This window comes from Meriones unguiculatus, chromosome 2 (genome assembly GCF_030254825.1).
Source record: "Meriones unguiculatus strain TT.TT164.6M chromosome 2, Bangor_MerUng_6.1, whole genome shotgun sequence".
Taxonomy (NCBI): Eukaryota; Metazoa; Chordata; class Mammalia; order Rodentia; family Muridae; genus Meriones; species Meriones unguiculatus.
Window position 1 is genome coordinate 85,243,295 of NC_083350.1, and position 27,423 is coordinate 85,270,717.

Here is a 27,423-nt window from a genome sequence, read left to right on the forward strand (position 1 = left end):
CTGATCTTTAATCAGCTGATTAGTGTTTGGTCTGATGTATGGTATGTCTGTGAATGTGTTGTGTATGTGTGATCCACAGGTGTGCACATGGAGGCTGAAGGAGAACAACAGGCGCTCTACTCATCACTTTCTACCTTGTTCCTCTGAGACCAGGTCTCTCGCTAAACCTAGAGCTAGATTGGTGGTTGGCGGTCAGCAAACCTCAGTGATACTCTTCTCCATCCCCACAGCGCTCAGGCTGCAAGCATGTGTGGGCGTGATCAGCTTTTTACATAGGTGCTAGGATCCAAGATCTAAATTTTCATGCTCAGGCAGCAAGCCTGAGCCACTGCGCTTAGCCCCTGGGCCATCTTTCCAGCCCTGGGAGCTTTATCCCTAATAGTGGGGCAGCCATAGCTGCTGTTAGCGGAGAGTGTTGATGTCAGAGGGTGTATTTGGTTTCCACTTTGTTTATGGCTGTCTGTGTTTGTAAAACTCTGCACGTCTCTTTGTCAGAAGGCTGGCTGCTGGTATTTCAAGTCTCAGCTTGTTATAAACCCTTAGTCTGTGCTTTATGGAAAGGATGAAGCAGCTTGGATAGCACCACAGATACCAGGAGAGAGTCTGTGATGATTTTAACTTTCCTAGACAGGTCACTTGTTCAGGGTTGTCTCTGGGAGTGAGGGGACAGCTATTTCTTGGGCAGTGTGTACCCGGGGATGCCTGGCATGTGATGTTTATGGAGATGTTTGTAGGGTCCTTTCCTGTTCCTGCACAGTAGGCCTTTCGATGAGCTGTATTAGAGTCCAGAGTGTGGGAGTCTCAAGAAAGCCCAGCAAACAGCATGACTCTTCCTGTCCTAGGTTTTGAAGGAAAAGACGAAAATGTCAGCAAGCAGAAGCCAGATATTACGTGTATTAACCTAACAAGTCACGTGTAACCATTCAGTTTGCATTTGTAGTAAGCTGGGGTTCCTCCTGTGCTCCTAAGCCAGTTGGCTTTACTCACCTGTGGTCCATTGGCATAGTTCACGACAAATTTCCTCCACTAGGGCTCAGCTGGGCAGGAAGAGAGGGCAGCAGCTCTCATCCCAGGGGTAGTGGTAGATGAGAGCTTAGCCGTCCAAGCCCATTTCCCTTTAAATTACCACTCAGCCCTTCATCCTCCCAAGGAGGCAGTGAGGGCAGAGAAGCCAGGCCTGTAATTGGTTCTGTATCCCTTTACAGTGGTGATGGCCTCAGCTAGAGCTCCTACTCAAACCCTGTGCTACCCTGTGGTCATTTTAAATATGCTCTGGTTTAAAACAACCATTTTCTTCTCCCATCTCTCCATGCTGGACATGGAACCTTTGGTTCTGGCATGCACTAGGCAATTCTTCTACTGTTGACATACATCCCAGCCCAACAACCATTTCCTTAACAGGCCCTTGGTTTATTTTTATCCTATCCTTTAGTTAGAATAGGCCCACCGAGCTTCCAATTGGGTAATGCATTCATTTTTAATTGTAATTGTGTGCTTTTGATTAGAGAGTGAACTGCTGTAAAGCTTCCAATTAAGGCCTCACAGTGGAAGACATGGTATGTTTAGATGAGAATAAAGTTTGCCACTCAGAAAAAAAAACGGAACATTTTCTGAGGCCTAAAACAAGGTAGAAAGTAAGAGGTTCTATATGGAAAGATACTGTGGAGGTCTGGAGCAAAGAGATTAAGGACTTGGCTGCCTTGACGGGGTCTATGCCAGCCTTGCTTTGTGCTGATCGATAGATTTGCCACCTAGTCCCTGTTGGCACCGGGGTTTAACCTGCTGTGCTTGGGGAAAGAAGTGTGAGCCTATGGGGTTGGGAATATGGCTCAGCAGTTAGGAGCACGTACTGTGCTGGCAGGGGACCAGTTCCCAGCACCCACCTCATCCAGCTCTCAAGGAGCTCGAGCTCCAGGGCATCTGGCACCCTCTTCTGGCCTCTGCAGGTGCCTGCATTCACATTCATGCCCCTCCCCTGAGACAGGCTCAGCAAGCCCTCTGCCACGGAGCTACCCCAGCCCTCCATAGACGACTTTTATTTTTCCAGCAGTGTAATACTCTGTTTCTAACTGTCCTGAGCAGCTGTCTGATGACCCACTGCGGCCCTGTGGTGAGAGTTCTGCGTCTCAGCTGTCTGTGGTAGGAAACAGACAGACTCTGCTCTTAAGCTTTTGGTACAAGTAGAATGAAAGCCTTAGGTCCGAGAGGAAACCCAGCACTGTAGGTTCGCTGTTACGTGGCGTCTCTTGATGTGAAGCACCGCCGTTGCAGTCGCACAGGTAGTTTAGGAGCCAGAGCTGTGTGCTTGAAGCATAAATTTCATAGTAATTTACACATCCGATTCCCATACGTACCTGCTCCTCCTGCTCCTAACATCCGCTTCCACATCTGTGCATCCTGACTGCTGACAGGACTTCCAAATCAAGATGCTGACTGGTGTTGCCCAGGAAGGCTTCATGGAGGAAGTGGTGTATATACATGATAAGTATTTTAGGAGCTGGTTTTTATAGGCTAATACCATGTTGCCAGATTTTAGCTTGAGTATTTTGCCTGTCGTCATCCTTCATTACCACCGTTCTTGTGTATACACTTGTGCTATAGTTATCCCGCAGGTGAGGAAGCAATTAGTCATGTAGCCAGTTTATGCCAGGCCTTACAGCCACCTAGAAGCAGAGTTGGCATTTGAGGTGGTCAGAATATATGCTTTACCACTGGACTGTGTAGCTAAATCGCAGAGAAGGAGCAAGGACGAGGCATGTGCGGAGGGACAGGAAAAAAGATGGTGGGTCACATTCCAGATACCACAGGAATTTCAGTTTTAAGAAAGGGTTTTTGGTCCATGGATAAAGGTGGAGCCATTGTGGATTCCCAAGCCGAGTGTGGTGGATATGGAGCAGGGAGGGACTGAGAGAAGTGAGCTCACTGGAGTGACTTGGGACCAGAGACCAGATGGAGGGGGAAGAGGAGAAGGAGGGAGAGGAGTTGTACCCCGAGCGCCTTACAGGGTGTGTGTGAATGCTTCATGCTGCCTCTGAATGTACCTATTTAAAAATGGTTTGGCCAGGCTTCCTGCATAGAGAGTGAGGTCACTCTGGGTAAAACAAATCCTTTTGCTTTCACGGGGTTCTGCTCTCTGGCCACAAAGTCAGCTTGTTCTGTGGTGCTAGAATCAGACTGACCTCATGCTCAGGCGGTGCTTGAGGGTGGGTCCTGAAAGGTCTCCTTGTGGTGCGCAGGCTGGCCTTCTGCTGGCCCTGGCCTGCTTTGTTGGTCTGTGGGAACGCTAGAGGTGACAGTGGCCTGGATGGGGTGTGTCATTGCCTCCCACCCTCCATTCTTGCCTCTAAGCTAGGGCCCTGTCGGTATCACATGGCCTGTGGTGTGTGGGCTGAGAACAGGAGGGCCTCTTTCTGGTTTAAGAATGCTGCCTGTGTATCTCAGTGAGAAGGGACTGCAAAGAGATGCTGAGGCAACTTGGTCCTGCTTTTCATGAGGGAAACCCCCTTTTCCACAAGACCGATGGCTCAGAGAAGGGTCTCCTGTGTGGTTGAGTCACAACATGTTGTTTCTGTCTTCCTGGAGCCTTTGTTTGAATGTCAGAACGCAGGAGCCATTTTAAGCAGGCTGTTCTTGCCAGTCACCACGGCAGTTAAGCAAGGACAGAACTTGGGCTATTTGATGCCTGGGGCCTTTAGTAGACATTAGAATGTAGACCATGAGCGGAACAGCAGGTGAAAGAGTAAGGGCTCCAGATTTGCACTGATAAATCAAGATCTGTTTGTCTGGTCTGGAGATTAAAGGAGTTCCCCAGAAGTTATTTGGGAGGGAGGACAAAGGGAGGTTCTTGTATGCTAAGGTCAGTCCCCTCTCCCCCGGCTCAGTGCCCAGTGTGGACAGAGCCTTCAGTGCTCCAGTCCTTACACATCTCAGGTTCATACTCTCCCTGTGTTCCAACCAGTAACTGCATTGCTCTGATTGATGGGGTCTGACATGGTGCGTTTAAAATTTTCAAAACCCAAATATATCATAAACAGTGTTGTGAACTCATTTGTTTGGTGTATGGAGTGTGGAACATGATGTCGTAATACGTTTGTTTCAATTTTAAATTGTAAAGAAGTATTCGTTTTGTTGTGAAGAGAGTCTGCTACAACCTCTGTTGTCTTTCTGTTGTTCCCTCTTCCTTTTTAGAAGGTGTTATGCTTGCCTGTACCTTCTGATCTCTGCAGACATTTTATTTTGCACATTATTTCCCAGAAGTGAGTCTAGATAGTTCTGAGTGGCAACTTGAGGGCTTTGACTCGTTTCTTTTTCTAGGTAAAAAGGCTTTGTACTTGTTTTCAGCACGGGTTGGCAACACTGTGGTGTATGGCTCGCCTCCAAGGACACAGGACAAGACCGCGTGGCATCTGGGTGTGAGGGCCTTCTGCCCATGGCTCTATGGGTTAATAAAGCCACATCTCAGTCCCTGGCTTGGATGAAAGCAGCCAGGCTGATGGTGGCTCTCTTCCCGCTCTGGACTCATGGCCAGAGCCACATTCAGGTAGCTCCAGTGAGGGTAGACAAACTGCTGGAACCATACACCTGGCCAGGTGTATAGATTGGCTTTGATTTGGCTGGGAAGTTCCCTCCTCTGCTGAGCTGACATGCTGTAATGAGACAGCAACTCTGGGTTGTGTGTGTACCCCAGAGTTTATGCTAAGCATTAGTAACTCTTAGATTAACTTTCTGTTTCTGAAGGAGTTGTATGTGTCGAAATAGACACCTGGGCTCCTTTGTATGAGCATTCAGGCTACCATGCTGGGAGGTCAGTTAACAAGCATGCTAGTGGGAGCTTTACAAATTAATTTGCATCACGCTGGGCTGAGAAACAAGATACTCCTCTTGCTTGCCGCTAGTTGGTCCCTGTCAACTTGCCTGCAGTATGTCCATCTAAGAACTTGGCTTTCTGGACTTGCAGACACGTGGCTCTCCTCTGCTTCTCTGTATCTCATGGGGTGAAGGTGGGACACTGGATCTAAGCCAGGGCCTCTTTCTCTAGGAAACATCTGTCATCTGCCATTTTCCTTTGCTCTGTCTTCTTATCACCGTGGGTGCCAAGTGCGCACTGGCCACAGTTTTGCATTTTTCTTGAAGCAAAGGTGGATTTGGGACCTTTGAATGTGGCTAATGGGGTAAATTTAAAGAATATCCTGTGTAGCCAGAAAATTCACTCTTTCAAAACACATAGTGGTGAACTAGAAATAGGTATTTCTCAGTCATTTTCACTTGTTCTTGACCTTATTGGAGAAGAAATTTGTGTGTCTTTATTAACATACAGTGGCATTGACAGATGGTATGGGAAAAGGTAAAAATGAACTAATGATTATTTAGCATTAGTTTGATTCCCAAGGTTACCCACTATCACACAGAATGGTCAGCTTCTCAAACTTGTGACTTCTGGGCCCCCTCGCCTTGTTTTGGGACCTTTGCAGCATCTGCCATAATATAACTGATGTGTAAATATTCAACTTTCTTCTACCTTTGTCAACCCTTATTATTCTTTCTATTTTAAATGTACCCTGACCAGTTTTTCCCTGCTGTCCCTGGGGCAGCCCATTCATCTGTGCCTCAGGCTATCTTCTGTGAAGTATTGTGGGTAGGGATACCTTCATTCAGAACAGAATGGGAGCCGGGGAGGCGCATTGGCTGAGTCGCCCTTCCTCCTTCCTTTCATTATTTTGTGTCCTGTGCAGATCACGGACTCCACGGCTAGCACATGGAAGTATTTGGTCTGTGCTGTGCACTCTGCTCAGACCATGCCAGGCTCCTGCCCTCAGTTCCTTCTCCAGGTAACCGACCACATGCTGAGCTGAGGGCACTCTTGCTACTTCTGTTTCTTCCGCATCAGCCTGGTCCCAGCTTCTTGGAGTCACCCATTGCCTTGACGGCCTGCCACAGATCTACTTCACTTGGGTTTTGAAGGACTTGCTAAGTGCAGCATTTAGCTGTCCACTTAGTTTGGATGACATGCTAAGCTTTTTTGGCGGTTCCAAGAGTGGACTCTTCTATGCCATATGTCTAAGACTGCAGACTGACAGAAGAGCTAGTTCTCTCCTGTTTTCAGAGGTGTGATGGCGTGATTATCAGTACTGTTCGTGGCTTGCCGGGGTTGAGCCCGGGCTGAGCACAGGGCTTTTGAAGTATGTGGATGCAAGAGCAGCAGGCAAAGAATCAGATGCAGGCTGCCATTTAGTTTTGTTTCATGAGAGATGGGACAGAGAGGAAGCCCATCTTGGTATGGCTTGACCTACTCTGACAACCTGTGTCTCTCACAGGCTTTATTTATACATGAAATCATTTCCTCAAAAATTATAATCATTGATTACACAGCCTTTTAGGATAAATTTTTTTTTTTCTAAAATCTTCCTTGATTACTCAAGCATATTGAAATAAAAGAAAACTAAAGTGAGGAAACAGCAAATTTCATGAGAACTAAAAGTTAACATTTTGATAAAATCATTTTTCTTTTAACCCAGTGTCTTCTTTGGTGTCATAAAGCCTGTGGTTACAGAAATGCTGGACAAGATGACTCTATTTGACTCTGTTTAAATTTGGCACAGAGTTAATAGATTGAAAGTTATTTCCTACTGCCTGTTATATCAAATTTATCTTCTACAGAAGTCCAATCTCTGTGACCCTTGCTTTTCTTTTACATTTAAAAGAAGACAACTATACTTTTATTTGATTTTTAAAATACTGTACAGCCTTTTGCTTAAGCAAAAGGTGAGCTGTTCTTTGTCTTTCTACATTATCAGAAAAGTCCTGATCTGCAAGTCTGCTCAAGGAAGGCAGGCAGTTCACGGAGCCAGAATGTTCTTCTGTTTTTGTCATAAACCCTTGTTTCAGTATGATTCCTATCTTTATTATAATCCTGCAAAGAATAAAAAAAACATCAGGATTTCTAAAATTACTTTGCCTTCAGGAAGGTACCAAGGTTTGTTATTAATTGTATAATCAAAATCTCTTCCTGTCCATTAGTTCTTGTTTCTGAAGCTGGACATGAAAACCTAATGATCCAGTTATAATCTTTCAGCTTCTAGGATTTCCCTAAGTCTTCCTTCTTTAATGGTTTTTCTAAGATCTGATGCTTACTAATATCACTTACTAATGATGTAAATATATGTCTAAGTACTATGTTCTATGAAAGATTCAATTTACTGCATAGCTCTTTTCCCCAGGGAACTCCTATTGGCTTTACTCTTACTAACACCAGTTTTTGTTACGTTCTCCCAGCTCTAGCTTTTGGTGAGAGGCCTTTAACAGTAAGGAGTATAAATACAAGCAAAAGGTGTGTAGCGAACTTCTACGAAGGGCAGAGTAGGGTCAGTCCAGGTTGTCTAATCCCTGGAACTTTGTCAAACAGAGCCTTCAGGGCACTTGGCATCTCCAGTGGCTCGCCTTCTTGGACTAGTCGCAGGGACCCTAAGAACTAAGATCTATAGCAAAAGTGTCTAACTAAAGAAATGAACAAAGATAGAATGCAGCACACATCTATGATAGGTGATAGTAAAAAGCAGGGGCCTACTAAGTGTTACACAGAGAAAACGGTGTTGGTTTTTAAAGGACATAGTTGGAATCAACTGCTGGAAGAATAAAGGAGACTAGAAGAATAGAACAGCCCTAAGTGGCCAGTTTAGTCATCTACGTGGTCTGACAGATACCATGGCCCACAGAGTACAGTGGCTTGTCCAGGCTGGAAACACTAGTTATGGCAGAGACTGAGACCCAGGTGCCCGGTGGCTTGGCTAGTGTTTTCCTTCTTATGTTGCTAGGTTTGCTTATTGGTCAGATAACTCCCAGAAATAGCACTAGTCTAAAGCAAGCCTGGTCCTCTGTCTCCTCAACATTCTGTAGATACAGGAGCAGAGAGGAGCCTGTCTAGGAACTGCCTTCTTGAAACAGTGATATCCATTTAGTAAGCAAGAGCTTTCCTCGACTCCTGAACATTCTCTGGACACAGTGGCAGGAAGAAGTATTCCTTCTGGAAAGGTCACCAGCCTACCTGCCTCCTTCCCGTCCTACAGCCAGAAGTTGGACTCAAAGAAGGACTGTTGTCTAATTGGAAAACAGAGTAGCCCATAGAAAACAGTGTTTTGCTTGGAAAGTGAGACCGGCCCTCAGGTTGTGTTTTGTATGTTTGTCTTTTAAAAGCAAACCAAACATCACTGGTAAAAAATATTTCTCTTTGATGCAAAACACCATGCAGTTTATCCTGATTCAGAGTGGCAGGGATTCATGCAAAAGTCTGGCTCTGACTGTGAGTTTGGTCAGAATGCTGCGACCCAGTCTCAGGGTCCTTTTAGTTGAGTTCAAGCCCCAAGCAGAATTCGCAGCAGCTACCTATTATGCTTATTTGGTAGAATAATACCAAATAAAGAAAAATGCTGCTAACCTAGTTCTTTGAGTCTGGAGAATTTTTAAGTTTAGTATTTTAACCCAGCTGAGATTAAATGAGTTTCAAAAGTTGTGAACAACAGCTGAATCCCAGGTCAGTATGCCTTATCATGCACAACCTCAGGTCATGTGGATCACCAGGAGCCAGGCAGCGTTTCTCTGGGCTGAGGGTTAGGGGAGCTGGCAGTGGGCCCCACCCTAGGTCCCCTCTTTTCACAGCATGGGTCTGTAGCCACACAGGTTTGAAAACAATGTAATTTTTTGTGTGAGGTCACTAGGCCAGAAGCAAGTCCCTGCAAGTCCCAGCCTTGGCTCCTTTCAGCTGGGTCCTGGTTCTGTACTTGATGTGGCACTCGGAGCTGTGCTGCAAGGACTGAGATCAGCTCATGTCTAAAGACTGTGAGCTCGCCAGAAGCCATAAAGCAGTAGGCAGTTCTCACTGTCCTTGGTGGTCAGATCCCTTGCATGGAACTCTTTGGAAGACCCCAGATGTTAGCTGGATCTTTTTAAAGGTTGTCCTGTCTATAAGAGAATGATATGAGAATGTGAGTTTCTCTCAGTCCTTTCACTGTAACCATCAAAAGCACCTAGTAAATGACTAGCCTCGATAGAGCACAGATGAATAGAGGAGACAGGTACTTACAGTTACAAAGAATACCATCGCTTGTTATAAAAATGGAGCCAGAAGGAGCAGACACAACAACACAGAAGCAGCTAAGATGAAGCTACATAGATGGGGATGGGAAGAAGCCTGTAAATGTGGTGAAGGCAGTAGCACTCTAACTCCAGTTTTGCTTTCTGTGGTCTTGAATATCTGGGGTCAACTGAAGTCCAAAAATATTACATGGAAAATTCCAGAAATATACAATCCGAAGCTTTAAATTATGCAGCAGTGTCCCACTCTGTCCTTCTTTGGATATGAATTATCCCTTTGTATCACCAGCTGTCACTCAGTGGCCATCTTGGCTATCAGATCTGGTATTGTGATACTGGTACTTTTGTCCAGCCCAGCCTTATTTTATTTGTTTGCTCATTTGCTTATTGGTACTGGGGATTGAACCCAGGAACTTATTCTTACCTCTTCTCTTCCTTTTCCTCCCACAGCTCTCTTTTAAGATAAGGTCTTTTAAACTCTACTTTATTTGGGATTCCTTCAGCCTCTAGCCTTTCCCCCTCCAACTCTCTAACCATAGGTAGGGGAGAAAGAAGGATAGGAGGGGAAGGAGAGCACCTTTTTAGACTTAGTTCTGGTCATCGGGTTCTTTGGGAAAATACCAGTCTCAGTCGTCAGGTTATCTAGCAGTCCAGCAACAGCAAATGGCAAACTCAGCAGGACGAACAAGTAGCCTTCCTCCTGTCCGTCTCCTCAAAGCCCCTTCCTTTCTCTGAGCTCTGGCATTTATACTTCTCTCATAGTCCTTAGACTTCCACTAACTCCACCTGGCAACGACCATGCTCCTCTCCGAGCCACATTAGGCTGTTTTCAGTTGTGGATAAACTAAGGCAGTCCCATATTGCACACTTGGGATTAAAACAAAAACCTGTTTACATAACATAACTGTTTTTTATGTTCAATTAGCAAATTTATTATATACATGTGTGTGTACATGCAAACCTCTCCCACAGAAACATACACAGAACACACAACACACACAGAAATTGACATTTGAGTTGCAGCCATCAGTATAACTGAGTTTTGAAAGAAACTGAAACTCCCACTACATCCTAGGCTGTCCTAAAATGTGTAATCCTTAGCTTCCCAAATGCTGGGATTTTAGGAATGTGCCACTACACCCAACTCTGGTAACTCTTATTTTATATGGCTACAGGTGCAAGAGTAGTGAGGCTGGCTGTTACATTGCTATTGTTGCTTCATTCTATCACAGTAATTGTATGTATATTACTCAGCTTAGTTGCCCATAGTTTTAGGCATCCATTGTTTTTGGAGAAAACATTCTGGCCTCAGGTTCACTACATAGCTGAGGATAACCTTGAACTCCTTCTTTCTGTCTCTACCTCACAAATGCTGGAGTTTGGTGTGCACTGCTGTACGTGCAGGTGAAGTGAGATAAATGTAGCCTAACTTTGATGTTCTTCACAAAGCATAATAAAGGATATTACTTGGGTCTCAGTACATTCTTTTGAGGGTGTGGAGTTTTGAAACAGGGCCTAACTGTGTGCAGAGCAGCAGAAGCTGCTATGGAGCTCAGGGTGTGCTAGAACGCATACATTTCTGCTCTAGCACTTTAGTGCCGGGTGGGCACTGTGATGATAGGCACACAGTGCCAGCTCCTGAATACGTTCTATGTTTTGCTTTGTTTTGATTGAGAGAGATAGAGACACAGAGAGAGAGAGAGACAGACAGAGACAGAGAGACAGAGAGAATGTGTGTTTGAAATAGGGTCTTGTTTTGTAGTGCGGATTAGCCTAGCCGAGACTTACTTTGTAGCCCAGGTTAGCTTTGAACTCAAGTGACCCTTTTGTCTTTTACCCTCTGGAGTGTTTGGATTACAGATTACGGTGATGCCCATTTTCTGAGTGCATTATTTACAAACTCCTTCAAATCTCCTGCTTACATTGATTTACCTGTTCATGTACGTATAGGTACCAAAACCCGCAGTGTGCTGGGGTTAAAGGCTAACCAGCGTATGGTTGTTGTGGAGCACTATACCCCTAAGGAAGGGAGTGCAGGGGCCTTGGCAGATAGCGTCTATGGTGTGTGCAGGTAATCTCGTACCTTGAGGGGTGTATGAAAGGAGACCCTGAGAATGAGCTGCTTGGCGCATACTTGTGAACTCCAGTGAACTCCACCTGCATGTCTGGATAGACAGCTGAGGTGAGGGAGAGCCTTACCACAGGACCTCAGGCTGCTCCCTGTGGCTAAGGAAACCAGAACCATGGTGGGTGAGACAGCTTTTCACAGTCAACATGCCAGTCTAAAATGAACGTGTCAACATGCCAGCTCTCGTGAGCGCGGGTCTTATTTTTGGTTGCTCAGGCTGTGGCTCTGGGTAGATGGAACAGATGTGAGGGTTTCTGCTAATGCTGCTTAAGGCTTCTGAGCACTGGACCTTCCTGCCCATGTGTACTCCCTCAAAAAGTCAAATTATCCTCCTTCCTTGCTAAGAACAGCACACAGAGGGTTCTACAGTCTCATTCACTTAAAAGCAGCTTTTCTGTGAGGCAGATATGGTGAGGGAGAGGGCCGAAAGGAAGAGCCAGAGCCGAGCTAGCCCAGATGTGCCCCTCTCAGCTCCCGCTGCTTTGGCTTCTGGCGGGCACAGTGAATGGTCACAGTTGCCACTCAGCCATGGAAGTGTAAATATATACCTCAGCAGTTAACTGTTGTGTGTTAAGCGTGCTAGTGGCAGGCTTTCCTCATAAATGTCTGCTAGTAAATGCTGCAGGCTCTGGGCGTCCATTGAAGTACAAGAGTGGCCCAAACGGTGCCAACAAATGAGGATGGCCCCATTCCACTAAAACTTTATTAACATAAATGGGAGGCTGGCTGGATCTGGCCTATGGGCTGCCGTGTTTCTTTCTCCAGTTTTAGAGCCCCAGCGACTCCATGCAGGGCGCGTATGGCTACTTCCCCTTTTCTCTGAGACCAGCTTCAGTGCTTCTGTAACTAGAGCTCTGGCTTATGTTGCAGGTAAGGGCTACGGGAACCTCATCCTCAGCTGGCACACATAGTTTAGTGTCTGTGGTTCTATGTGGAATCATGAAATATAAATGGAAATAATTTATGGGGCAAAGAATCATTTCATGTATCTATTTCAAGTGCCACAGGGACAAAGGAGTAGTGAGGAATGTAAGAATGAGCACGGGGGAATGCCAGTCTGAAAGCCTGTGTATGCCAGGCAAGTAGCCTGCCGCTTAAGCTACACTTCAGCCTTGTAATATGGACCTTAAACCTGTTTTATTCCATGCTTGTGTCCCCATGGCCTGAATAATCTGTGCACACAGTAGGCGGGAGCAAGCAGATGATGAAAGTGTCTGTACTACCTTCGTGTCATGTAGTGTATAGTAGGGGATAGAGTCCCCATACAAATCCTGACATGACTGAGTTTTTACAGTCTTCCCAGAAAACAACCAGGCATGCCATGGTGTCTGTTTTGATGGACCACACCTTAGCTGGACCTTGGAGGACCTTAGCTGCCCTGCTTAGCGCAGGGAGCTTTGTCACCAGGGTGTGTAGCACCCCTGAGTGCTCATTTCTTTGTGCTTAGGGCTGGCATTCCTCTGCTCCATCCTCTCGGGAGAGTTGACTCCTACAGGTTCCCTCCTTTGCCGTGTGTACTCTGAACACCCTGAAATCCTCACCTCTTTCTTGGCTGGCCTTGGAACTTGAGGCGTCCCCCGTCTCTGTGCCCCACCTGCTGGAATCACAGGCATGTACCAACGAGCCTATCCCCTCTAGTACAGTCATTCATCTGGGGCACCCTTGTGGAACCATCCACCCGCACTTCCTCTTGATACCAGCACCTCTAGGACAGGCTGTCATTAAATGAATTTCTGTGCTGCTGTTGCTGGGATCACTTCTGTGATGGCCTGGGAACCCTTGTCCCAGGTGCCTGTGCCTTTATTCACAGATGATGTCGCATCTAGCAGGACACCATCTTTTCTGGCCCTTTCTCACTGTTCTTCACAGGGATTTACTCCTGTTTCTTGTTCAGAATCAGTGCCCCGTGTTCTGTCTTCATTTTTACCTAATCTCTGTCAATGGAGGGTGAACTTCACTGACTTCATTCTGTGTCTGGAAGAGCCCTTCTTGCCCCTGCTTCATCTGCTGTGAGTTTTCTTGTTTGGACTGAAGACTTATTTATTTAACACTTTAGTTAGAACTGTTTTCTAGCTATTTGATGATTCTAGCCACAAACAGAGAACTTGTGTGAACTATATTGTTAGTCTGCCTACATACTTTTGTTCTCTGAAGACTTGACACTCCTGGTTTGAAAGGTAGTAGGGTCAGGTAAAACTAGACCATGGATTTTTAATCCCCCCACCCATATTTTTGGCTTTTAATAAAAACACAATATATAGAAACTTTCTCAAAGAAAAATGGCCAGTTACCTAGCCCAACCACCTAATTGGTGTTGCTGTTTTAACATTCCTAGGCTCCCCAGAGGGCTGTAACTACACTGAGGAAAGAGCCCTGGTTGTACACTCCATCCAGGAGAGGGTGGAGCTGGCGCTGTATTCCTGCCTCACAGCTGTTGTACTCTGTGAGACAGGCTAACATCTGCTGTCAGCGGTACTTCATGAGAAAATCTGAGGGAGCCTGAAGTGGAGACTAAGGGAGAGAGAGAGAGAGAGACATCCCCATGCTCCCATTCCAGCATTCTTTTCAAGTGAGGAATGATGAAAAAGAATTTTTAGATCTTGTTTTTCTAGTTTCTTCAAGTTAATTTATCGCTCAAGCCGAGCTACCCAGAGCTTTCTCAGCAGTATGATTTCATTGGAAGCTCCAGAAATTTGATAGGATGAAATGTAAGGCTAATTAGCTTTGCTAATATCACATTTTCATCTCTGAAGCCATGTGACTCTCATCTTCCCTTCCATTTCTGTGAGAACCACTTCCAAAGAATCTATTTTTTTTTCCTGCAGGAATGTGTCTGTGTGTGTACATATGGCATATATGTATGTACATGTTGACATGTGTGTGTGCATGTTGTGTGTAGGTGCTTGTGCTTGTGCCTGTGTGTACAAATATGTGTGGCAGCCAGGTTGATGTTAGGTGTCCTTATTTGGTTCCCAACCTGTTCTGAATATGATTTCTCATTGCCCCTTCAGCTTATTGATTCAGCCAAACTGCTTGCCCAGCAAGCCTTAGAGACTCCCCTGTCTCAGCTCCCAGTGTTGGGATTGAAGTCATGTGCCTCAGTGCCTGACATGGGTTCTGGTGACCTACACTTGGATGGGTCATCAAGTTGCCATAGCAAGCACTTTAGCAACTGAGCCACCACCTCAGCTCCTCATGCCTTAATTTTTACTATTGCCTTAACCAATTTTGCACATGTCAGGGGCATTGCTGGAGTCTCACCTTTGTAGACAGGATCACAGTCCTGCTGTTTCCAGTTCCTTTCATCTGAAGTTAGAACCTCTGCCCATGCCTTGGAAGTGTTTACCGGATGGACTTTGCTTTTGGAGTTCTGTTTATGCTTTTGGAACTTTTGTTTCATTTTCAAGTTCTGTAGATCAAATCCAGGGCCTTGCACATGTATGGTAAGTGTGCCACTGCTGAGCGACGACCCTAGCCCTTCGTGCATTGAGATGTGGTCTGGCTTTGTAGCTTAGCCTATCCTTAAGCCTGTTATGTGCCCCATACCCCGTGGCACTCCTGCATCAGCCTCATGAGTACTAGGACTAGAATCAAGTGCCATTGTGCCTTGCTGGAACTCAGATCTTACAGGACCCAGGGACCATTCATTTTATTGGCATGGATCTGAGAAATACAGACAATGAGATGCTCAGCTTGCTCTGTTTAGGTTGGACATACCCATCAGTGACCCTTAAATGTATCTGAGCCCCTCTTGCTTCTTTTGGATTTTATATAGTACCTGAGTTTGTGCAGTGACTACTGTGGGCAGGAACTGTAGCCAGCCCCTTATAAGCGCTATCTGGAGGAGTGTTCTGGGCAACATTTTAAAATCATTTCATTTTAAAGGTAGGGAAATTGAGAACAGGAAAGGTGAAAGCAGCCCAGGTGAACAGTGGAGTCAGGATTGTGAATCCCTCTAAGCTATTTATGCTTACTTGACGGTTTGGCTTTGAGTTTGAATTCTCTGTGGGATGGGAAGAAAGCCCTTGTTCCCAGAGGCCTGCACAGAACAGCACAGACTCAGTGTGTGATGTCCTCAGGCACCCAGAGTAGACTTAAGAGGTACCACCCTCAAGTATGGAATCTGTGTGTGATGTATGTTTTCTTTTCCCAAAACTGGAATAGAGTTTGGAACAGCAAATATTTAATCAGAGCAAATTCCTCTTGTTAAAAATCTTGGCTTGTTCATCTTGAAGGTTATTGCCTAAAAATACTTACCACTTATTGAAGGCTAACTGTGCTAAGTCACCCACAGAGCATAAAGGAGGCTTGGTTAGTCTTTGGAACAGGGGTTATTTGCCCACTTTTAGTTTGGACCACATTTGCAATGCCACACCCTTTGATACTCTCCTGACGCCTTCCGCCACAGTAGAACCTGACTGGAGAAAACAGGGAGGGGTTTACTGGGTGTGGTGACAGAGAAGTCTGTACCTGCCGGAGAATAAAAGGAAGGAAAGGGGTAGGAGGTGGGAGGAGGGTAAAGGTAAAAGATGGGCTGGAGTATGCCAGTGTGCATGAATTATGGTGTGGACGGGAGTTCATGGGGTTGTGTGCTCAAATTGAGAACAGACAGGCTTTATAATCCAGCATCTGGGAGGCTGAGACAGGTGGATTACTGTTAGGCCAACATCACCCTGCCCTTAAAAAAGAAAAACGAAGGAAGGAAGGAAGGGAAAGAGGAAACAGAGACAGACAGCAAGACCAGTGAGCCACAAGGGCTGGAACGTGGTATTAGCTGTTCAAAGAGACTGTTGCTCTTGCAGAGACTAGCGCTCGCGTCCTGACACCCACACGGCTGCTGGCAATCATGTAGTTCCACGGTTTCTGATGCCTCTTTTGTACTGTGTTGGCACTGCACACATGTGGTATACAGCCATATGTGCAGGCAAAACACTCAATACACATAAAACTAAACACATCTTTTTTTCTTTGAGACAGGGTATCTCGTTGTAGCCCTGGCTGCCCTTGACTCACTCTGTAGACCAGGCTGGCCTCGAACTCACAGAGATCCACCTGCCTCTGCCTCCCCCAAGTGCTGGGATTAAAGGTGTGGGCCACCACCTTCTGGCTAAATCCATAAACCTTTAAAAAGGAAGTTCTATATAAGTGAAATGGTCTAAGTGAAGTTGTCAAGTTCTGCTTTATAAATCTAGTTTTTGCTGATGTAAAGCAGCATTCCTGTCGCCGGTACTGTTCCTAGCGGTGGCTTCTGTTTGGGATTAGAGCTCTGAAGCAGTCCTTTTGTTTGTCATCCCATTTACATTGGTGCACTTCTGAAAGACACACCTTAAGGGAGGAATTAATCGTTTTGGCTCATGGTTTCCGAAGATTTGTGGTCACTTAGCTGGACCGGTTATGGCACAGGAAGTAGAGAAAAGGAACATACAGGAAGAAGTCAGGGCACGATGAAGCCAGGAGAGGAGGTAGAGAGATTGTTCAAAGCCAGAGCTGGTAGATGACTCCAAGGAAATGGGTTTTCCAGATAAAGGAGAGCAGAGTGTATATGAATTCCCAGACTGTGACAGAATGGGCAAGCTTAATTCAGACAAAACTCCTGCATGGTGAAGAGGAAGTTGGGACAAATTCCCACCTAGCCGAAATGTGCAGCTGATAGCTGCTGGGAGAGGGAAAGTCATTGGCTATATCAGTCAGACTCTAAGGCAGGCTCAATGCTCGGGAAGAGTTGGTCAACACAAATTGTATTCCATGGTGTTCTGTATTGAGAGAAAGCATAATTTCCAGGAGAGTGGGTAGAGAGGGGACAAGAATCTGGAAAGAACTGGAGGAGTGGAAAGAATATGATCAAAATATATGAAATTATCAAAAATAAAACAAAAAAGATATATTCCAGAGATATGACCCCAGTTGCCTCCTTTCTCCAGTTATGCTCCATTCCCTACTGTTCAGAACCTCCCAAAATGCCATTGTATTAAGAATACACCAAGGGAATTATTCATTCATTATATCAGAGTCCGAATGAACTCACTGGAACCCCCCCCCCCACACACACAAGCATGCCTCACTGCTCTCCTAGGCATTTTTCTTTTTTTATTAATTAATTTTTTATTAATTACAATTTATTCATTTTGTATCCCAGCTGTAGCCCCTCCCTTCCTCTTTTCCTCCCTTGCCCCTCCCCCAGTCCACTGATAGGGGAGGCCCTCCTCCCCTTCCCTAGCCTATCAGGTCTCATCAGAACTGACTGCATTGTTTTCCTTTGTGGCCTGGGAAGGCTGTCCCCCCTTAAGGGGAGGTGATCAGAGAGGCAGCCACTGAGTTCATTCAGAGACAGTCCCTGTTCCCATTACTAGGGAACCCACTTGGACACTGAGCTGCTATGGGCTACATCCATGCAGGGGTTCTAGGTTATCTCTATGAATGGTCCTTGTTTGGAGTATCAGTCTCAGAAAAGAACCCTGGGCACAGATTTTTTTGGTTCTTTTGCTCTCCTTGTGGAGCTCTTGTCCCCTCCAGGGTCTTCCTATCCCCTTTTTTTCATAAGGTAACCTGCACTCTGCCCAAAGTTTGGCTGTGAGTCTCAGCATCTGCTTCAATACCCTGCTGGGTAGAGTCTTTCAGAGGCCCTCTGTGGTAGGTTCCTGTCTTCTTCCCTGTTTTCTCCCTCTTCTGATGTCTGTCCCCTTTGCCTTTCTGAATGAAGATTGATCATCTTATCCAATGTCCTCCTTTTGCATAGCTTCTTTCAGTGTACAGATTTTTGTATGTTTATCCTATATTATATCCACTTATAAGTGAGTATATACCCTGTGTGTCTTTCTGATTCTGGTATACCTCACTCAGGATGATCTTTTCCAGTTCCCACCATTTGCCTGCAAATTTCATGATTTCCTTGTTTTTAATTGCTGAGTAGTATTCCATTGTGTAGATGTGCCACAATTTCTGTATCCATTCCTCAATTGAGGGACATCTGGGTTGTTTCCAGATTCTGGCTATTACGAATAAAACTGCTATGAACATGGTTGAGCAAATGTCCTTGTTGTATACTTGAGCATATTTTGGGTATATGCCTAGGAGTGATATAGCAGGCATTTTTCAGTGTAATCAAGTTGAGAGTCAAGACTCGCTGTCATACTGTTGCTTCATCAGCTGAAGATTTGAACGTGGGTGGACACTCATATTACAATCCAGCTTTAAAAAAAAATCAGAAAACATGCACATGGCTTCTCTCCCTTCTTCTGTGTGTGTGTGCTTCCCATGCTTTTGTGTCCACTTTTCATTGCTGCTCCAAAGAGGTAACTGGGCGTTCTCATTGGGGTTCTCATTGGGGTTCTCATTGGCGCTCTCACTGGGGTTGCTAAGAGTGATGCTCTTAAACTATATTTGCGAAGGCAATCAAGCTTGTGCTATCTCTGCCTCTGTGCTCTGCCCTTTTCTGGCTAAACTTCCCTTCCACCCAGATAGCAGCATGTTCAAGAAATATTCTTCCTCTCTGGTGCCCTCCCTTTCTCTCCCTTCCCCTCCCCCGTCCTCTTCCCTCCTCTCTCTCTAGGCAGCACCTCTGGAGACACTGAGAGGCTGAAAGGGTAGACCATCTGAGTGCTGGGATTACAGGTGTATATCACTTTCACTAGTGTTTATGTGTTGCCTAGGATTGAGCCTAGGGCTTTACACATGATAGATAAGTATTCTACTATTTGAGCCTAATTCACAGCCCTAAATCTTTAAAAAAATAAAATAAAATAAAAACATTGTGTATGTGTATATATGTGTGTATACAGTACTTCATGAGTTTGTGTATGTGTATATGTGTGTTGTATAAATGTGTGTACACACAGTTCTATTTGTGAATGAATAAAAATTTCCTACCATCTAAATCTTGACTCTTTAGTAGAAAGGAGTGAAATTTGCAGTGATTCTGTAGGCAATTTCTCAGTTTTGATATTGTGTATTTCAAGAAGTACACACCTACATCCTACAAATGAAATGGAAATTCTGATACTGAAATATCACTGGAGTAATAAAGATAGAGCAGTGCTTTTATGGGGACTGTGTCTTTAAAAAGGGGTTAAAAGAAAACTAAGGAACAGTCATTATACTTTAAAGATATTTTGTGTGTGGGTATTGTTGCCTGCGTGTGTGTCTGTGCACCGTGTGTGCGTTTGGTGCCTTTGGAGTCAGAAGATAGCATTGGAGTCACTGGAACTGGAATTACAGAGCCCCACAGGCCAACGCTGAACCATGGTCCTGTGAAAGAGCAGGAAGTGTTCTTCCCACCCAGCCGTTGTTCCAGCTGAAAAACCTTGTTCAGTCTCGGTTTCGTTGTGCACATGGCTGTTTTGACCATGGATTTTGATGGAAGACTGAACAGACACTCACAGCTACTCTAGCTCAGCTCTGACAGGCAGCTTTTGTATGTTTTTCTCCTGCAGATCCCCTTCTTTGAAGATTTCTGTAAAGGCATTAAAGCTGGTGACACTTGTGAGAGCCTGATGGGCTATTCCGCAGTGTACAGGGTCTGCTTTGGAATGGCCTGCTTCTTCTTTGTGTTTTGCCTGCTGACTTTCAAAGTCAACAACAGCAAAGACTGCCGCGCCTACATTCATAACGGGTAGGTCTTCTGTCCTCCCAAGGGAGTTAAGACCGGCTTACCAGCACTGGCTGACATTCAGCTAGTTAAAATGTTGACAGTGATTTGGGGAAGATGGGCTGCATCTTAGAAATAGCACAGCCTAAGAGTGACTGTGTTGTTTATAATACCTGGTGCCATGATAAGAAATTCAGTATACAAAGAGAGTTTATTGTTTCTACTGAAGCCTTCTCTCAGGTAATTTCCTCCCCGCCCTGAAGTAGAGTTTTGTACAATCAGACGCCATGCTAAGTGTGCCTAATTGTAGGAAAAAGCATTCTGCAGTCTCTCCTCAAGTCCCCTTGATTTGGAGAAAACACTACGAGTGACAGAAACACGGTCTGGCATGCTACCTTTCAAGAGATCTTTTGTCCGTCTTTGAATATCATTTAAATATATTTCTTTTTTCTTTTCTCTTCCAGCTTTTGGTTCTTCAAACTTTTGCTGCTGGCAGCCATGTGCTCAGGAGCGTTCTTCATTCCGGACCAGGAGAGTTTTCTGAATGGTACAGTTGGGGTCCTCTAGGCTACCCAGTTATTTCGTCACACGCATGGTCCAGTGTCTTCGATATTTTGCACTACTGATTCTTTTATGCATTAAAGAATATGTAGATATTGGGGCTTTAGCTCAGTGGTACTGTGCTTGCCTCACAAGTGTGATGCACTGGGTTTGGCTCCAGCGGTTTCTAAGAGCTTTGTAAAGGCAGCTTTACCTACCTACCCTCTTCTTCTTCCTCCTACTGTACTTACCGGAAGCCCATGAAAAGTTCTGTTCCTCTGTTGGCTAAGCAACTGGGACAATAAACTCTCTGGCTTGGAGAGTAAAGAAGGCCTTGAGTATTTGCTTGAAAACAGATCTGGCGCATCAGAAAGCCTCTGCCTCTTTCTGTCTGAGTACCACACAGACCTGGCAGCATGAAACAATTGTTGGTTGTGAAAGTTAGAAAGGGAGGCATCCTCTAGCCTGTTTCTAAACTCACTGTGATTTATATAACATAACTCATAATCCTTATGGAGCCACTAAAAAAGGACAGGATGCCATATTCTGAGCTCAGGTAAAAAATTAGGATGGAATCTAAATTGAAGTAGATAAAAATCACTCCGTTCAACCCAAATTGGTCTGCTTTTTTAGTGGAGATGGCAGTTTATAGTACCAGCTATACTTTATTAGATACCTTCTAGCTACATATGGCTCTTTAGGGCTCTATCAGTTTTTCATATGCTTTAAAACACGGCATATCTAAGTCTTTTATCTGTAACACTGTTAACTAGTTTTTATTCTCCACAAAGATACTTTCATATATATCTTAGCATATTAGAGATACTGTCTGGAGAGAGAGGTGACCTAAGAGTTTTCAGATCAGCTCTAATCCTTTTTATAGACAGCCTACAACCCACATTCTCTTAGGGTTTCATTGCTGTTAAGATACTTCATGACCATGGCGGCTCCTATAAAGGATAACATTTAACAGGCTGGCTTACAGAGGTTTAGTCCATTATCATCATGGCAGGAAGCACGGCAGCATACAGGCTAACAAGGTCCTGGCGACAGAGCTGAGAGTTCTATGTCTTGATCTGAAGGCAACAGAAGGAGTCTTTGTGCCATACTGGGCAGAGCTCGAGCATAGGAGACCTTAAAACCCACCTCCATGGTGACACACTTCCTCTAACATGGCCACACCTCCTAATAGTGCCACTCCCAATGGGCCAAGCTTTCACACACATGAGCCTGTGGGGGCCATTCCTATTCAGACTTCCACATTCATCACTTTATGGCAGAGCCAAAAGTAGGCCTGAGCCCTTTAACTCTTCATTTCCATACTGGGTAATCAGGTCTCGTTGCCTGTTAAGATTTAAACTTTTGATTTTTCTAGCAATATTTCTTTTTTGCTTTTGAATCAGGGGCCACTGTGAACTCCTGCATCTATTGAGTTCAGCATGAGATTCAGCTTGGATGCCCCAGGGCCAGACTCTGATATCCAAGTTGCAGCTGTACCCTTTATGGTGTGAAAGGCTTTGCCAGCTGTCTCAGTACAACCATTTCTGTTGCCGTGATAAAATATGAGGACAAAAGCAACTTAAGGGACAAAGGGCTCATTCTAGAGCCTACCTCATGGTAGGGAAGTCAAGGTGGCAGGAGTTTGAGGCAGCTGGTCACATCCTAGTAAAGAGAGCAATGAGTGTCTGCTTGCTACTCAGCCCACTCTTTGGTTTTACAATCTAGACTCCTCTGCTCAAGGAATGGTCCTGACAATTAGACGGATCATCCAACCTCAGTCAACAAAATCAAGATAATTCCCTTCAAGCCTGCCTAGAGGCCCATTTCTCTAGTGTCTAGATTCTGTCAAAGAGACACTAGGCATTGTACCAACTCACATAGACTTCCAGGCTTATCTTGTGTTTAACAAGTGTGTATGAGATTAGTGTCTACCTTGTGTGGGTGTGTGGGACTTACATGTGTTAGAAGCATAATGAACACGAATAAAAAGTGTTATTTTCTGTTAACACATGCAGTGCTCACCTCAGGTCCCTTTGGGCCTTGTTGTTTTGCAGCCTGGCGCTACGTGGGAACTGTGGGGAGCCTCATCTTCATTGCTATCCAGCTCCTCCTGATTGTGGAGTTTGCACATAAATGGAACAAGAACTGGTATGTGATTTTTGTGAAAGCTCTCACTCACTGAGTCAAAGGGATGCTACCACTCACTGAGAAAGGCTCTGCACTGGATTCCACCTCATGTGGACCTTTGCATTTTCTCCTTTCTGATACTGTTTTCTGTCTTCTGTACTGTTTTCTGTCTTGCTTGTGCCTTTTGTGCCTGCCTTTGTGGACTATGTGTGACTGTAATTTGGATATGCATTGTCTAGCTTCGCTTCTACAAGGTTAAAAAGCAAAGCAAGTACAAAAGCCATGAATGTTTTAGAGCAGGAGCTCTTCTGTGAAGAATCTGAGATGAAATAGTTCTCTTCTTAAACAAATGAACAAAAACCAACACCAGCTGTCTCCATTTTTCAAGACACATAGGATCCCTTCCTTGGAAGAACTTGCTGTCCTGCCATGGGAAACTGTCTTGCCTATAAAATGATAGATTCTTAGTGCCTTGAAAACAGAATCCATATCACAGGCCAATGGGAAATGCCTTCATAGTCAGTTCTTTCTTGTTGAGATACACTGAGGAAGTGTCAGTCAGACAAGCATCCAGTCCTGCTGAGGCCAGATAGACCCTGCAGCTCTGAACAAAGCTCTTCATTGCTCTGTTGTGTTTGTTTGGTGAGGCTGCTGGTCTGTCTGGGTCTCTTGGATACTAGTTAAGTGTTGACCAGTGAACTGACTTTCTTTACTTTTAAAGTAATTCTCCTTTATATTGCTATTGCTTTATCTCTGTCCCTCTGTCTCTGCAGCTTGGGCTGGATGTAAATTCATGATCCTCCTTCCTCTGCCTCCTGAGTACTACTAGGATTCTAGGCATATATGGACTATGGCTGCTATTTTATAGATTTTTCTAGGCATCATTTTATTGTATACTTTATTTTTGGGGAAAAAAAATCAAACCCACAAACAATGCCATATGAGTTTACATTTTATTTTTCTGTTGAATAAGACAAAACACACTGTCCAAACATTCTCAGTACTTTCTATTTTGAATATATTCTTCAGCTTGAACAGTTCTGTTTTTGTTATGGTAATGAGATGGTAATGAGATGGCATGGCAGTTGTAGGGACTCGTCAGTGGCAACAGTGTAATGATAGCCGTTTTATTACTTATGAAGTATAGCCAAGTAGGACCAGATTTTAAAGGTTGGGGCTGGAGAGATGGCTCAGGGATTAACAGCAGTTGGTGCTCTTCTGGAGGACCCAAGTTTGGTTCCTGGCACCCTTACCAGACAGCTTGCACTCTGGGATTGGACTTCCTTCTGGAGGCACACATACAAATAAGTCTAAAAGATATTCACACCACTTTTGGTGTTTTACCTCAGCAAGTACAGATTTTCAGGGTTGACTTGTGTCCTTCTGCAAGCTGTTGTTTGCTATCTACATTTTAGTCACCTTTAAAATTTAGTGATTTGTGCTGTCATCTCTTCTAGGTCATGTCTTGAGTTTTCTTAAAGATCAGCTACAGGCGGCTGTACTTTTCTTTGGCCCTGTGTTCTTATCTGTAGAATAGTAACCATGAGGTAGAATATATTGGAGCTGATGAGTATCTCTTTTCACCAGCAATTCTCAGTGCTGTGTACCATCAGTGATGATTATATTAGACAAAATCAAGCCTTCCTCTAAAAGATCTGCAGTTTATATTCACATTGTATGTTTTATGGTAAGATATGAGTGTCGTGGATACAGAATCCTGGTTTGTGCATTACACAGCATGTTCTTCTGGGCATGTTTCTGCTTCCTCCATCCTTGAGTGCTTTAACTGATTCTTGAGCCATTTTTTTTTTTTCCCTAGGACTGATTATTAATGTTTAATGGCCCTTTGGAAGAGTTTGGCTACTTTGAGGACTCTGGAGAAAGTACTCAATCAGAACGGCTTAGGAGCTTTGCAGCCAGCTTGAGAGATGGCGGTGCAGTGGTGCAGAGTGCTCAGGGCTTTCCCAGAGACTCCCAGTACCCTTGCAGGGCGGCTTGCAACTGCTGGTCCCCCCTGCACCCTCCCGAACTCCATGGCACCTGCACACATGTGACATACCTTCATACATGCATGCCATACACAAAACACATCTTTATGGCCAATAACATTGCTTTGAGGCCAGAAACCTCAAATCCCTGCAGAGATCTTTCACTAACACATGTACAGCTGGCTCGTTAGTCTGAAGTTAACCTCAAGCTGCGGTGCTTACTGACATGATTTTCTCTTTTATTTATGCCTTTTCTTTTCTTTCTTTCTTTCTTTCTTTCCTTCCTTCCTTCCTCCCTCCCTCCCTCCCTCCCTCCCTTCTTTCTTTCTCTCTCTCTCTCTCTCTCTCTCTCTCTCTCTCTCTCTCTCTCTCTCTCCCCCTCCCTCCCTTCCTTCCTTCCTTTTCTGTGCTTTAAGTAAAGTTGATACAGGCCTGACCTAGAAAGAAGATGGGACTTCATTCTGTCTTTTCTTTCTTTATAAATGTATCAGAAAAGAAGATCCCAAAAGCTACAAGGTAAACACGCCATGGGCCTGTAAACCAGCCACACGCAGACCTTTGACCCTCCCTATTCTGGAATGTCACTCAGAGCAATGTTTTCTGACCTCTCTGACCCCAGGTGTTCCAGATCTTGTACTGTAAAATGGTGTGGTTGGTTGAATTGGATGTTTAATAGTTGTGGTTTTGTTTTAGTTTTCACTGTCTAAGTCTCATTCACAATTTGACATGTAAGTTCTATAATACGGTTGAAGTAATGGAAGGTACAGGTGCTGGCCAGATGGCTGAGTTGGAAAAGACATTTGCCACCAAGCCTGATGCCCACCACATGGATCTCCAGGCCCCACGTGGTGAGAGGAGAGAACATCCATAAGTGATCCTCTGACAGCCACCCTGCCTACCACCTCACGTGCCACACGAGTAGCTGTGATGAAGTAACAGCTATATATGGATATATATATATATATATATGTATATATATATATATATGTGGATAGCATATGCAGGTGTTGCTCTTGAGAACTTATGTTGAAAGCATTCCTGGTTTAGTTTGGTCCTGCCTCTCACTGGGCCTCAGCCAGCCAGCCTTTGTAGCCTGGGGCCCTCTTCCCGTTTGTCTGTAGACCCTGCCAGTACCCTGCCAGTCACCTGGAACTCTCTGTTCCCTGTCCTGGGGCTTCTCATTCAGCATGTGCTCAAAACCTTTTCACAATATTGTGTGCTAGACAACACTTTGATGGGCACAGTGAATGGAAGATGAGTAGCCACTCGCTGATTGGGACATCCTCCAGCAAGAGCATAGGTGAAGCTGGAGCAGCACGGTGGCCGCCGCTTTGCTAACCTTGCTGGGGACAGGCCCTCGCTTGCTTTGCAGAGCTGACAGTGTCATAGTGGGAAGTAGATATTCAGCACAGAATCGTGCACTTATATGCAAAACGCGCTGTCAAGGGTGCAGAAGGGAGAGCAGGCTGTCCCGTGGGCGGCCCCGCGCAGACCTAAGCTTGCTGCACTTGTTTAAGGAACAGAGAGATAGCTGTTTCTGGGGCTCAGTGGCATAGGAAGAGTAGGGAAGATGATATCAGAGGTGGTCCCGCGCCAGATCGTGATGTCTTTGAAAGCTAGTGTAAATTCTTTTTTTTTTTTTTTAACCCAGGGCATTGCACCTGCTAGGGTGGTGCTCTACCACTGTGCTGCATTTCTAGACTTAAAGCTTTGGGGTTTTGTTTGTTTATTTTATTACAATTTATTCACTTTGTATCCCAGCTGTAGCTCCCTCCCTCATCCCTTCCCAATCCTGCCCTTCCTCTCTCTTCTCCTCCCATGTCCCTCCCCCAGTCCACTGATAGGGGAGGACCTCCTCCCCTTCCCTCTGATCCTATCAGGTCTCATTAGGACTGGCTGCATTGTCTTCTTCTGTGGCCTGGTAAGGCTGCTCCAACCTCAGGGGGTGGTGATCAAAGAGCCAGCCTCATGAAACTGAAAAGCAAAGGACACTGTCATCAAACAGCTTACAGACTGGTAAAAGATCTTCACGAACCCTACACCTGACAGAGGCTAATATCCAAAATATATAAATAACTCAAGAAATTAAACAGCAACAAATCAAGTTATCCAATTAAAAAATGGGGTACAGAGCTAAACAGAGAATTCTCAATAGAGGAATATCGAATGGCAGAGAAACACTTAAAGAAATCCTCAATGTCCTTAGTCATCAGGGAGATGCAAATCAAAATGACTCTGAGATTCCATCTTAGAATGACTCAGGTCAAAAACTCAAGTGACAGCACACACTGGAGAGGATGTGGAGAAAGGGGAACCCTCCTCCATTGCTGGTGGGAGTGTAAACTTGTACAGCCACTTTAGAAATCAATCTGGCGCTTTCTCAGAAAATTAGGAATAGTGCTTCCTCAAGATCCAGCCATACCACTCCTAGGGCATATATCTGTGAAATGCTCAAGTATACAACAAAGCTTTGGTTTTTAAATAAAATGTTGGGAGAGTAGAAGTATTTTGAAGAAAATAATGTAACTGAATATTTCTTACTAAAAAAGAAGAAGAAAAAAAAAAAAGATTAGTGAAGGCCCTAGGTGCATGCCAAGCAGGCTGCTGTAGTTGAGCTTATAGTGAGGCGTGGAGCTACAAGCCAGCTTGTGTAACTGGTCAGATTCTGGTATAATCTGAGCAGGGTTCAAAGCGGGACGGGTCTGGGGGAGGTCAGGATGTGGAAGTGGGGAGAGAGGGCCTGAGGGTCTCCTGTTTTCTCTGTTTCCCTCAAATAACAAGAGCATCTGAAGTTAGAGGAGAAGGGTGTGAGCCTGGAGTCATCTTGATGTGCCAGGCTGACTTCCCAAGTGGGGGATGATGAGGGAGATGAGTCTGGAGCTAAGGGAAAGAGAAGCTTTTCAGTCAGAAAAATAAAAAAAAATACAATGCCAACTCAAAGACAGGGAGGAGCAGGCTGGCCTCTGTCG

The 27,423-nt window shown here is 44.9% G+C and overlaps 1 protein-coding gene across 1 annotated transcript in view; it reads left to right on the top strand.

Moving 5' to 3' along the window:
• The window catches only part of Serinc5 (serine incorporator 5), a 98,798-nt gene that overhangs the window by 46,789 nt on the left and 24,586 nt on the right, over positions 1 to 27,423 (top strand). Inside the window, exons 3-5 of the mRNA XM_060377780.1 lie at positions 19,645 to 19,823; positions 20,264 to 20,346; positions 22,394 to 22,487. Of these exons, the coding sequence (XP_060233763.1) occupies positions 19,645 to 19,823; positions 20,264 to 20,346; positions 22,394 to 22,487 (356 nt within the window). The remainder of the gene's footprint in view (positions 1 to 19,644; positions 19,824 to 20,263; positions 20,347 to 22,393; positions 22,488 to 27,423) is intronic.